Source organism: Leucopleurus acutus, assembly GCF_964270905.1.
Source record: "Leucopleurus acutus genome assembly, chromosome: 2".
NCBI classification, from domain to species: Eukaryota; Metazoa; Chordata; class Mammalia; order Artiodactyla; family Delphinidae; genus Leucopleurus; species Leucopleurus acutus.
The window spans coordinates 48,756,476-48,770,724 of NC_139143.1; the positions used below are offsets into that span (position 1 = coordinate 48,756,476).

Genomic DNA, 14,249 nt, shown 5'->3' on the forward strand with positions numbered 1-14,249 from the left:
GTTAGAGAAACTCTCCTAATCCAGTACTTTTGGGATTTTTATGGATGCTTCATCATGTAGGCATGATTGATCATTAATTTCATTTCCAGCCCCTCTTTCCTCTCTGGAGAATGGGAAGTGAGGCTGAAAAGTCCAAGCTTCTAATCATGGCTTGGTCTTTCTGGTGGCCAGTCCCCATCCAGCAGCCCACCAAGAGTACCTCATTAAAAGTGACTAATGACACTGCTATCGCTCGGGAAATTCCAAGGGATTTATCAACTCTGTGTTAGGAACTAGAAAGACCAAATATTAAAACAAAAGATGCTCCTAGTGCTCTTATCAACTAGGAAATTACAAGGGTTTTAGGAGATCTGTGCCAGGAATGGGGTGAGGGGCGGTGACAGAGACCGATATATATATATATATTTCTATTATCTCACAGCTGTAAAAGAGTTTCTTTGCAAACAGTATTTCACTGTTTAAGAAAATCTGTTTTAATCAAAAATTTTGGACTTATTAAGTTTGTAAGTAGTGTTTAAAATACTTCGGATGATTTGTTTTGTTAGATTTTTAGCAGTGGTGCATTGGTAGATGTAGCATTTGCCAGTGTCACTGTGTACATATTCCCATTATGGTCAATTTCACGCTACCTACATGATGTCACTGAAGCTGAGATTGAAATTTGAAATTAACAACTTTAATAAATTTTGTATTGATTTAAACACAAGTAACCATGTTTTCTTTTGTTTTCCTGAGCACAAAACGCTCCCTTAACATTAAAAAACAAACAAAATAAGCTCAAATGACTATGGCTGGGGGTAGGGGAGCCATCAGGGGTAAATGTGTGAATGGAAATCTCTTCTTTAAATTTGTTGTTATGAATCTCACCATCTTTTTTTTTTTTTTTTTTTTTTTGTGGTACGCGGGCCTCTCACTGTTGTGGCTTCTCCCGCTGCGGAGCACAGGCTCCGGACGTGCAGGCTCAGCGGCCATGGCTCACGGGCCCAGCCGCTCCGCGGCATGTGGGATCTGCCCGGACAGGGGCACGAACCTGTGTCCCCTGCATCGGCGGGCGGACTCTCAACCACTGCGCCACCAGGGAAGCCCGAATCTCACCATCTTTAAAACCAACATGCCAAATCTGATAAATTCATTCAGGTAAAGGGAATAGGAACAAGATGTAATATGGATAATTTAGTGTGATTTGACATTGGTTATACTTAAATCACTCAATAGGCAAATTTTAAGCCAGATTAAGAGAGGCAGGATCTAATTTAGTAAATCTGTGGAGATGTTTTAGGGCAGAACGCTCTTCCCACTTCAGAATTAAATCCCTAGCACATCTGCACAAAAATGTACACATGGTTTCCACCATCTTTCCGTGCCACTACCATGGTAGGCATGAATGTCCTGGCTGATGCTCTCAGGAGCATCAACAATGCCAAAAAGAGGCCCAAATGTCAAATCCTTACTAGGCATTGCTTCAAAGTCATTGCCTGGCTTCTAACTGATGTTGAAGCATGGTGACATTGGTAAATTCGAAGTCATTGATGATCACAGTGCTGGGAGAATTGTGAACCTCCTGGGCAGTTAAAGTGTGCAGTGATCAGCCCTAGATTAGGTGTGTAACTCAAAGATCTAGAAAAATGGCAGAATAATCTGCTCCTATCCTGTCAGTTTGGTTTCATCGTGCTGATGAACTTAGCTGACATCATGGACCAAGAGGAAGCAAGACAAAAACACACATAAGGGAAAATCCTTAGGATTCTTTTTCTAGGAATGTAACATATAGATACAGATAAATCACTTCAATGGGGGGAAGAATACACCATGGGAGGATTCTGATTTCCAGCTTCCTCCATGCCTCTATTCCAACTTAACCTTTCCACAGCGTAGAACAGCATTGCCTTGGCCACTCAGGTGAACAGACATGGTAATAGTGGTGCCAACTGAAAACAATGTTGCTAAAATTTACCTCTCTCCATGAAACGTGGATTTTACATCTAGGGACCTTGTTCTGGTTTGTATCTTACCCTCTTAGACTTCAGGAAACCTTTGCTCAGGAATAGCCACATCACTGTTAATAGTATCTTGGACCTTGTCTCCTGGGTGTCATTCAGATCTCATATCACTGAACTATTACTCATTCAAATTGGTCTGACTTGGCATTTTCACATCCGTAATGTAGCTCAAACTCATCTTGACTCCCAGCCAAGTGATGTTCTCAGTACTGTCCTCTATGGCAGAGGTTAAGGTTCGTGTTATGTTATATATCCATGATATAAAGTATGATTCATGCCTAAACTGGGACATAAGTATCTACCACTGAAGCCTTAAGAGAGAGGACGCAAGGTTAAGAGATTAAAATGATAATACAAAGAGATACTGCTGAACTTTCCCCTTTCTGTACTCCATTTGTTACTTTATGGAACTTTGTTGAAAGAGGCATACAAATTTTGTCAAATCCTTTCATTGGAAATATCTTACTTTTCATAAATCATAGAAACTTAAAGTCAGAAAAAATCTTAGATCTAACATAGCTCACTTTTCCATGGAGTTTGGGAATCTTATCCACAACATACCTAGTCCAACACAGATATTTCATCTAACTCTTGTCTAGATATGTCACGTGGTGGTCCATTCAACTGTTGGCCACTTCCTTTTATTTATTTATTTATTTATTTATTTTGCAGTACGTGTGCCTCTCACTGCCGTGACCTCTCCCGCTGCGGAGCACAGGATCCGGACGCGCAGGCCCAGCGGCCACGGCCCATGGACCCAGCCGCTCCGTGGCATGCGGGATCCTTCCGGACCAGGGCACGAACCCGCGTCCCCTGCATCGGCAGGCGGACTCTCAACCACTGCGCCACCAGGGAAACCCTGGCCACTTCCGATGACAAGAAATCTCCCTCTTGTGAGGCTAAGAGTAATTAGTATTTGCCATTGTGTACTGCCCTTTAGGGACATCCTCAGAGCATCTTCCGGAGAGGGACTTTGCCACCATAAATTCCATCTAAAAGATCTTGGAGTAGCTCCAGGACAATCCAAGCAGGTTTAAATAGACAAGATGGGATCAAATCTAAGATAACACGAGAATGTGATATGACTTTGAGGAGACATGAGTTGATAATAATGGCTATAGATAATATTTTACTGAGTATTACTGTACATCAGGGATCAAGGAACCATTTAAGTACTTTATATTTATTAGCCATTTATTTCTTACAACCATCTCATGAAGAATATTGTCCTCATTTTCCCTGTTGAAACTGAGGCACAGAGTAACTAGTCCAAAGTCATGCAACTAGTAAGTCAAAGAGCTAGGATTTGAATCCAGGTCATTTGGCTCTGGAGCCTGGATCCTTAACCACTATAGTAGACTATCTCAATAACTGTAACTAAGGATGCGTAAACCGGGCTTCCCTGGTGGCGCAGTGGTTGAGGGTCCGCCTGTCGATGCAGGGGACGCGGGTTCGTGTCCCGGTCCGGGAAGATCCCACATGCCGCGGAGTGGCTGGGCCCGTGAGCCATGGCCGCTGAGCCTGCGCGTCCGGAGCCTGTGCTCCGCAACGGGAGAGGCCACAACAGTGAGAGGCCCCTGTACCGCCAAAAAAAAAAAAAAAAAGAATGCCTAAACCATGTGCGAGGTGTTATTTACTCACTTAATCCTCACAACAACAATCTAACGAGGCATGTACTATTACAGAACAGCTAAGTAAATTGCCCAAGTTCTCACAGCTCGTGAGTACTGAAGTTGGAATTCAACTCCAGGTAGCCTGGCTCTAGATCTGATACTCTTCTCCACTATTCTACATCCTCTTGGTGGTATGCTCCATGTAGATGATGGTGGTGTCAGATACAGAACTTTGTTAAGTGCAGGGAAGACAAATGACAAGGTGGAAAAGAATAAGATAGGCACCAGCTGGTAAAAGCCTGGAGGGAAATTTTTTTTTTTTTTTTTTTTTTTTTTTTTTGGTGGCGCCGAGCAGCATGCAGGGATCTTAGTTCACCCACCAGGGATCGAACCTGTGCCCCCTGCAGTGGAAGCACAGAGTCTTAACCACTGGACCGCCAGGGAAGTCCGCCATGGAGGGAGGTTAGATGCTAACTGGTATCCGGGACACTCAGAGGACTCCCAACACCCAACCCCAATCATTCTTGCTAAGGACATAGAGAAGACAAATTATCTCTAAACAGATGGAGCCTAAAGAATCAGAAAGAATGGCCTCCCTGCAGCAGTACATTCAGGAAGCTGCCTCTGTGCAGAAAGGAAAGTTATCTTTCCAGTCTGGTAGAAGACAATCTCCAATCTTCACTGGATAATGGGGAAATGAAGCCTAATATAATTTGCCACTTTTTGGTTTCAGGAAGGGGGTGAGAAGTTTGCAGATACCTGAATATTTACTGTGAACATGTGGATTGGAGGTACTACTGGGGCAAGTAAAGAAAGGTCCATTTAAAATTCTACTCATTGGTGATGATCATTTTGAGATGTGTAGAAATATCAAATCACTATGTTGTACACCTGGAACTAACATGTGTTGTACGTCAATAATGCATCAAAAAAAAAAAAGAATCAAAAATAAAATAAAATTCTATCCATTGGATTACTTTTTAAAAAAAATTATTTATTTTATTATTTATTTATTTTTGGCTGTGTTAGGTCTTCGTTGTTGCACTCGGGCTTTCTCTAGCTGCAGCGAGTGAGGGCTACTCTTCGCCGATGTGCACGGGCTTCTCATTGCAGTGGCTCCTCTTGTTGTGGAGCATGGGCTCTAGGCGCACAGGCTTCAGTAGTTGTGGCGCGCGGGCTCAGTAGTTGTGGTGCACGGGCTTAGTTGTTCCGTGGCATGTGGGATCTTCCCGGACCAGGACTTGAATCCGTGTCCCCTGCACTGGCAGGTGGATTCTTAACCTCTGCGCCATCAGGGAAGTCCCTGATTCCCTTTCTGAACAGGTTTTTGTTGTGTGTGTGTGAGCTATGTAGAAGGTTTCATGGTTCGTGAAGGTATTAAAAAAAAAAAGCCTCAAAATAATGAATAGTGAGTTGTACTGAATATTAAGCAATGCAATTAGTTCATTTTTCAGAAATCCATATAATAGACATCTTAACTAAGAATGAAGTCCTTTGGATTCCACATTTATTTGTTCATTCAGAGGACATCACTCAGTCATCTAAAATAATATCTAAATCAGTGTTTAGAAAATCATATTTGCAGAGGAACTTTACAATTTTTTTAAAAAAGAAATGGATTCACTTTAAAAATAAGTAATTATTTAAAATATCCAATGCTTGTTAGTTGCAGTCATTCAGTAAATATTTATTGAACACCTACTGCTGAGTACTGTTTCAGGTTCTCAGTATACAGCAACAGCAGCAAAGCAAAACAACTTTCAGCCCTGCCCTCACAGAACTGACGTTTTAGTGGGGAAGGAGGAAATAACCACCACCACCAGCAACAAAATGACATTTTAGAGTGCTAAGCATTAAGAAGAAAAATGAAGGGGATTAGGAGTGGAATGTGCAATTTATATAGGATGACCAAGGAAGACATAAAATGCACATATTTCTTCAGGTTTAGGATTATGTAGTATTTCACCTGCACTGAGACGTATCTGATATATTTTTATATGCTACCAAAATAATGATGTTAAGAGGCAATAAAAAGAAAGTGTACTGGGTTTTAGAGTTCTAGGTAGCAACACTTTTTTTAAAAAATAAACTTATTTATTTATTTTTGGCTGCATTGGGTCTTCATTGCTGCGAGCAGCCTTTCTCTAGTTGTGGAAAGCGGGCGCTACTCTTCGTCGAGGTGCACGGGCATCTCATTACAGTGGCTTCTCTTCCTGTGGCATACCGGCTCTAGGCGCATGGGCTTCAGTAGCTGCGGGGCCCCGCCTCCAGAGCGCAGGCTCAGTATTTGTGGCTCACGGGCTTACTTGCTCTGCGGCATATGGGATTTTCCTGGACCAGGGCTCGAACCTCTGTTCCCTGCATTGGCAGGCGGATTCTTAACCACTGCGCCACCAGGGAAGCCCTACCGTTTAAGATTAAATCCATTGTGAGATACCCCTAGTTTCAATTCCACTTTAATAATGAATACTTGGAGTCTTTTTTTTTTCCTTCAAATTTAGTTTCTCAAGAAGTAGCAGGACTGACTTTTCCTGTAGTCCAGGAACACTTACAAGGCTACCTGTGCTCTTGAGAGTAGGCAATATGTCTCATTTTTATTTTTTATTCCCCAGAGTCCATGACAGTGTGGGGCACATACCTTTCAAAGCAAGTGTGGTGCTTGGAAGCCACTGAATGTGTGTCCAGTAAATACTAACTGCAAGTGTTGGTGCAAGGGAGAATGTTGAGCAACAGGGCCTGCTCAGGCACAGCACGTCCCAGAGATTCCAACTTCACAAGGGCAGATTTCTGAAGAAATCTCTTTATTTAGATCAAAATGCTTTCCGGTGCTCTCCCTCTGCGAGACAGCACGAATTTATGAAACGTGCTCCTGTCTGCTCTAAAGGCAGCGTCCGATGTTGACAGCTGCATTGGGCCGAGAGGCCAAGTTTGTCCTCTGCCAGTATTAGACCTGTCCCTAGAGGAGCCCCCCTAGGTGGAGAGACTCATGTCTGCCTCTTTGTCTCCCCCGTTTCTCCTAGCCCCTCGTTCCCAGTCCCGAGTTACCCAATCCAAAGCTCGCCTCCCGCCCGCCCACGCCCAGGTCGGAGGACTTCTGGCCACAGCATCCATCCAGAAGGAGAACACCTAGCGTAGACCTCCAGCTTGGCCTTCCTCCTCTACCGCCCCGCACACTCACTCCCGCCCCGCCCCTCCGGAAGCTCCCCGATTGGCTCCGGCGGGCGAGGGTGCCGCTGATTGGCCAGCGGGCCTTCACCGCGCAGTGACGCTGCTTTCTCCCGGCCCGGCCTGGCCCTGAGTGACCGCCCGCCGGGCAGCGCACGGGAACGAGTACTTCGCCTGCGGACTCAGGCAGCGCGAGTTGCAGCTCCCGGCTCAGACCGAGGCTCACTCGGCCGGGGAGAGGGTCGCAGGAGCAGTGGGCCGAGGGGTAGGGCTTGGGGTGCAGGGAGGGCCTCGGGTCTTGGGCTGGGGGTGCAGGGCTGGGAGGAGGGCGGGGGCGCCAGGCGGCTCCGGGGAGCCCAGGGACATGGCACTGCCCGACGATGAGGAGGGGACAACGGTGGCGAACGGGCACCCGCCCGCGAACGGATACCTCCCGGTCCCGGGGGACGCGCCCGCTGGAAAGGTGAGCGCGGAGACGCAGAACGGGCCCAAAGCCGGCTGCCTGGCCCTGAATGGGGTCTCTCGGGACAGCCCCAAGGCCGCCTCGGGAGCTCTGGGCAGGCCGAAGACTCCGCTGGCCCCGGAGGAGGAGACCCAGGCCCGGTTGTTGCCCAAGGACCCCGGCGAGCAGACGCCGGCGGTCGAGGGCACCCTGGTGCCCCGGACTGCGCTCTCCGCGCGGCGCTTTTTGGTGCTACTGATCTTCAGCCTGTATTCGATGGTGAACGCGTTTCAGTGGATCCAATACAGCATCATCAGCAACGTTTTCGAGGGCTTCTACAACGTCTCCTCGCTGCACATTGACTGGCTGTCCATGGTATACATGCTGGCCTACGTGCCCCTCATCTTCCCGGCCACCTGGCTGCTGGATACCAGAGGCCTGCGGCTCACCGCCCTGCTGGGTTCCGGCCTCAACTGCCTGGGCGCCTGGATCAAGTGCGGCAGCGTGCAGCAGCATCTCTTCTGGGTCACCATGTTGGGCCAGTGCCTGTGCTCTGTGGCCCAGGTGTTCATCCTCGGCTTGCCCTCCCACATCGCTTCAGTGTGGTTTGGGCCCAAGGAGGTGTCCACAGCTTGCGCCACCGCCGTGCTAGGTAATCAGGTAAGGACTAGGGTAATAGATGAAAATCGGATCCCGAAGGACCAGATAAAACGTCATAGGCCATGTGAGCTAGGTATATGGATGGACCCTTAGGAGGCATTCTATAAATGAAGGGGAGGAGGTGAGCAGTCATAAAATAGGAAGCAGCCTTGGATTAAAGAGGGGTTTTGATTTATTTGTGAAGACAGACCTTTCAAAACCAGTTTAAAATGACTACCTGGTCATCTTTGAGAATTACCTGTAAAGTAATTAACTGTACAGGCCCATATCTAGGCCAAACATCATAGAAAACTTGTCAGTGCAATAATGAATGAGTCTAAAGTAGGTATTATTTTTGTCATCAGTGTATTCTTTGCAAAAGGAAGGTGCTGTGTTCTGGGAAGTTTGTTCTTATTTTGAGTGGTCCATGTAAACAGCTTCTGTTTAATTTTATATATTAGCAGTCAGCAGAGTGCCTAGTACATAACAGACATTTGTAAATGATCGCTAAATAAATCTAGTGATAAAGACTTCACAACATTACTGAGTCCTATTACCAAATTTTAACGGTAAGAAAATGCAAGACAAATCATAGATCATAGAATCCATTGCAAAAGCGTGGCTTATTTTGCCAAGTCTCCATTAAACTGTTTCCTAGACTTGCCAACACCATAGGTTCAAATTCATTAGCGTTCCAGTAGCATTATTAGGTAGAATTTGTGTGTGTGTGTGTGTGTGTTTTAATTGCAGAATGGTCCTTTTACTGTAATTTAAATTTTGCATATGGAGTCCTATGATACTTTATGTAAATTATATCGAGTGTTCATTCAGCTCGAGGAGAATCAAGTTAAAAACCTGTATAACAAGGGACTTTCCTGCCGGTCCCATGGTTAAGACTTCCCCTTCCAATGCAGGGGGTGCAGGTTCGATCCCTGGTCAGGGAGCTAAGATCCCACATGCCTTGGGGCCAAAAAAAGCAAAACTTAAAACAGAAGCAATATTGTAACAAATTCAATAAAGACTTTTTAAAAGAAATTGCTTAAAAAAAAAAAGACCTGTATAACAAAAATGTTACCTCTCTCTATACATATATCATGTAGCTATGTAACAAAAGAATGTTACTCTTTTACTTCTGGTCTAACACTTGTTTCAAGATCACAGTAAGATCTATTTAAATTCCATGTAAAGACTAACTCTACATGTGGGCTTATTGCTTTATATTTATTTCCTTTAAAAGTACAGAAGAAGGAATAGCTTGAAATATAGTTGTATATCCAAAATAATTTGTGACTGATATTTTATTTTATTTATTTATTTTTTTTTTTGCGGTACGCGGCCCTCTCACTGCTGTGGCCTCTCCCTTTGCGGAGCACAGGCTTCGGACGCGCAGGCTCAGCGGCCATGGCTCACGGGCCCAGCTGCTCCGCGGCACGTGGGATCCTCCCGGACCGGGGCACGAACCCGTGTCCCCTGCATCGGCAGGCGGACGCTCAACCACTGCGCCACCAGGGAAGCCCTGTGACTGATATTTTAGTTGGTTGCTTCCGCATGTTTGGATAGGAACTGTTTCCTTCAACTATTTTTTCATTTACGAAATTATATGCAAGATTAATACTTCATTGAGCATGATGGAAATATTATCAACTCCATATCTATGGATTATCTATTTCATGGATAATAAATGGAAATGTTTTCTCATAGGCAGATTTCCCTCTAACACTTGGCACACCTCTGGGCCTTCCTCCCACATTCTCCCTAAGTGTTCGAATCCTTCCTTGACTCTAGTAGCTCTGCACTTGCTCACGACCCCCAAGTATGCATCTTTAGCCTAGATTATGGAGTGGTCATTCATAGTAATATTCAACATTATTGAGCATTCACTAAACCTGGCACCATGCTAAGTACTTTACACACATTGTTTCATTTAATTTCATTATGTAAGGTAGGAACTATTAGTCTCCTCATTTTGTATATACAGAAGCTGAGACTTGAAGGGATAAAATTATTTTCCAAAAGTCACACAGCTAATTAGCAGCAGAATTCACACTTAGGTCTGTCTGATTCCTGAATCCTATCTTTTAACTACCCATCTACTGTGCCAAGTCTCTAACCTGAGAGAACCTTCTAAAAAAAATTTTTTTTTAAATTTTTTAGCCATGCCGCACGGCTTGCAGGATGTTAGTTCCCCAGCCAGGGATTGAACCCAGGCCCCAGCAGTGAAAGCACCAACTCCTAACCACTGGACTGCCAGGGAATTCCTGAGAGAACCTTTTAAAACATAGATCAGATCATGTCATAGCTCTGCTTTGAACTCTCCAATGATTTCCCATAGTAATTAAAATAAAATCTAAATTCCTTACTGTGGATTACAAAACCTTACTAATATGTTTTTGCTTCCTTAAACAACACTAAGCTTGCATTTTTCATAAGGGCCTTTGCAAAAACATTCTCTCTGTCTGGAATGTTCTTCCTCCTAAGATCACATTGTTATCTTATTATCATTCAGCTCTCAGTTTAAATTCATTTTAAATATCATTCAGTGGCATTTCTTGAGGATCCCATTTAGAGTTGCCCAGTCACTGTCTTATTACATCATTGTACTTTAATCCTCTATGTAGTGCTTATCACTGTCTGATATATTTATGTTTATATATTAATTGTTAATTATGACTCTTCTCCGATCCCCACCATTAGGTTGTAAGTTTCATGAAATAGGCACATCGTCTGAATGTACAGCATTCATTAGAGTGCCTGGCACGTTGTAGATTCTCCATAAAAATTTATTCAATAAATTAATGAGCTTCAGACTTATGTAGATACTGGTCAGCTGGATATTTCCACTTGACTATCCCATATGACCCCACCGATCAAAATTTACCTTGTCTCCCAGCTCATTACTCTTCATTTCCACTGCCACCATCTTAGCCTTGGCTACCCGTAGCTCTCACCTAGAGCTTGCTAACTGATTTTCCTATCTGCAGTTCTTGCTCTCTTCCCTCTATTCTCCACATTCGTCCATTGTGGTCTTTCTAATGTGCACATCTGTCCTGGACACTCCCTTGCCCTCTGCAGTGTCTTCCATTGCCCTTAGGAAAAAATTCAAACTCTCTTAAGTGTCAAGTGAGACCTTCCAGTTCTGCCTCCTGCCAATTCCTCAGCATCACCTCTCTGCACAGCCTCCATTCCTCATATACAGACTTGCTCTGCTCTGAGGGGACTTGTACACTACTTACAGTTTCTCACAAGGCCATGCTCGCTCCTTCCTTTGTACATGATGTCCCCTTGACTGGGAACATATATATATTTTTTGAATTTTATTTTATTTTTTATACAGCAGGTTCTTATTAGTCATCAATTTTATACACATCAGTGTATACATGTCAATCCCAATCGCCCAATTCATCCCACCACCCCCACCTGCGCTTCCCCCCTTGGTGTCCATACGTTTGTTCTCTACATCTGTGTCTCAATTTCTGCCCTGCAAACTGGTTCATCTGTACCATTTTTCTAGGTTCCACATATATGTGTTAATATACGATATTTTTCTCTTTCTGACTTACTTGACTGGGAACATTTCTATTTCACTTCGCTAACTCTAATTTCTTATTCAGATCTTCGTGCCTTCAGAAATTTTTCCTGAACCCCACGTCTATACAGGGTGCTCCTCTAAAGTACTCTCTTAGCTAAGGTGACCATATGCTCCAACTGGCCTAGAATAGTCCAGGTGTACATCTGTTGTCCAGTACAACTGCTCATGGGGTCCCTTTCACTCTGACTAGTGTTCTTGCTTGAATGATCAATTACATGATCTTCCCAGTCACGGCACTCTACCTCTCATCACAGTACTGCTCTTACTACACTTGTAATTACCGGTTTAACTGTCTCTATCCAGCTTTTTATAGGGAGCAAATGCAATATTTGGTAAATGTTACTTCTCTGCCTCAGCCTCCTCTTTGAAACCTATCTTGGGCCCTTCTGTCTCACCTCCGTCCCCCAAAGAATCTGAAATCTCCCTCCACTGATCCTCCTTTAATACTTTGATTTTATTTCTCTTGTTGTGATGATCATAGTCGGCCTAATTTCTTTTTTCCTGAGGTAAAATTCACATAAAAAATTAATCATTTTAAAGTGTACAGCTCAGTGGCATTTAATACCTTCACGATGTTGTGCAGCCATCACCTATATCTGCTTCCCAAACATTTTCATCTACCCTCAAAGAAGACCCAGTTCCCACTAAGCAGTCACTCCTCATTCCCCGTTCTCTAGCCCCTGGCAACCACTAATTTGTTTTTTCGCTATGGATTTCCCTAGTCTAGATATTTCATATAAATAGAATCATACAGTATGTGACCTTTTGTGTCTGGCTTCTTTCATTTAGCAAGTTTTCAAAGGTCATCCATGTTACAGCATCTATCAGTATTTCATTCTTTCTAAATAATATTTCATTGAATGGATATACCACGTTTTGTTTATCCATTCATTCATTGATAGACAATTTGCTTTTTTCCACCTTTTGGCTATTGCAAATAGGGCTGCTACGGATATTCATGCACAATATTCAGTACCTGTTTTCAGTTTGGGGGCACATACCCAAGAGAGGAATTGCTAGGTCATACAGTAATTCTATGTTTAACTTTTTAAGGAACTGCCAAATTGTTTTCCATGGTGACTGCACTGTTTTCAGTCTTATTAGCAGTGTACAAGGGTTCCAATTTCTCCACATCATGACAACATTTGTTACTTTCTGTTTTTTTTTTTAAATTATAGCCATTCTAGCGAGTATGGTTTTGATTTGCATTTCCCCAATAACTAATGATGTTGAGCATTTTTTCATGTACTTGTTGAACATTTATACATCTTCTTTGGAGCAATGTCTATTCAGGTCTTTTGCCCAATTTTGAATTGGGATGTTTGTCTTTTTGTTGTAGAGTTGTAAGAGTTCTCTATATATTCTGGATGGTAGATCTTTATCAAATATATGATTTGCAAATATTTTCTCCCATTTTGTATGTTGTCTTTTCTCAGCATTTTTTTGTGTATATGTGTGTATTTTTGTTCTCCTTTTTTTTTTTTTTTTTTTTTTGGCGGTACGCGGGCCTCTCACCGCTGTGGCCTCTCCCGCTGCGGAGCACAGGCTCCGGATGCGCAGGCTCAGCGGCCATGGCTCACAGGCCCAGCCGCTCCGCGGGATGTGGGATCCTCCCGGACCGGGGCACGAACCTGTGTCCCCTGCATCGGCAGGCGGACTCTCAACCACTGCGCCACCAGGGAAGCCCTTATTCTCCTTTTTTATTGTAAGTAGCCAAAGGGTAAGGAGTGTGTCTTACACAATTTTATAGCAGCATCATTTGGATGGTTGGAGCTTAGTAAATGTTTATTAACTAGGGAAGACATTTGACAACAATTTTCCTTTAATGGTATGGTAAAAAGACATTAGAACATGGTGCTTTAGAGCTTACGAAAGGACCTTGCAATAGTGGTTGTCTTTATGTTGATTACTTTTTTTTCTCTTATAATAAGAAGAAAGAATTAACAGAACTGTTTATTTTACAGCTTGGAACTGCAGTTGGCTTTTTGCTGCCACCAGTTTTGGTGCCGAACACACAGAATAACACACAACTGCTGGCTTGTAATATCAGTACCATGTTTTATGGAACTTCAGCTGTCGCCACACTTTTATTTATTTTAACGGTAATTGGTAAGTGAATTATTTTCCCTAAAGCTTAAATAGATAAGTGCATGACAAACATATGAAAATAAAAATAACCAACCCTGAAAATTTGTACTGGTAGTATCTCAAGTGCTATTTGCTTGTTTCATTCTTGCTGTTCACTTTCTTGTTTAGGTAATGAATGCTACCGCCTAAGGATATGTTATGGTCCGCTACATCCGTTTTAATATTGTAAAGGGTTTGAAGACTAATTCATCTCATTTGTCTCCCTACTAACTTTTCTTTCCTGATAACTGTTGGTTTCAAACATATTACCTGCCTCCTCTTTGCCTATCCGTCTACGTGTCTGCATCTTACACTAACCTCGCCAGGAACAAGTTCTTGTCGTGCTTTGAAATGATGCGAATAGGCTACAACCTTCCTTTAAATGATAAATCCTTCCAGGGATCCCCAATTTAACAGTTAACTGGATCTGAAAATGTTGACCAGTGAATGATCCTGGGCAGCAGCAAGCTGTTCAGCAGAATTTCAAACTGTGGCAACTATCTGCTTGTTAGGCCACTCCAGCAAAGCACTGCTGCCACCACTCGTCCCCGAGTCCTCTCGTCCGGGCCTGTCTCTTGAAGCAGTCAGTCAAAATCAGCTGCAAGCAGCCATCATCAGTTTGGAAGAAGGTTTGGGAAGGTCTGCTTTTTAAAGTTTATTTTTAATGGGAAACA

At 43.5% G+C, this 14,249-nt stretch overlaps 1 protein-coding gene and 1 pseudogene across 2 annotated transcripts in view; both read left to right on the forward strand.

The window, feature by feature from the left end:
• Positions 1-1,350: 1,350 nt before the first annotated feature.
• Positions 1,351-1,756, forward strand: LOC309978250 (small ribosomal subunit protein uS8-like; annotated as a pseudogene). The gene has a single exon. The product of its transcript is annotated as a small ribosomal subunit protein uS8-like (transcript).
• Positions 1,757-7,142: 5,386 nt separating this feature from the next.
• The window catches only part of FLVCR1 (FLVCR choline and heme transporter 1), a gene marked incomplete at its 5' end in the record, with an annotated part of 37,311 nt that continues 30,204 nt past the window's right edge, over positions 7,143-14,249 (forward strand). Inside the window, 2 exons of the mRNA XM_082832653.1 lie at positions 7,143-7,880; positions 13,413-13,557. Of these exons, the coding sequence (XP_082688779.1) occupies positions 7,143-7,880; positions 13,413-13,557 (883 nt within the window). The remainder of the gene's footprint in view (positions 7,881-13,412; positions 13,558-14,249) is intronic.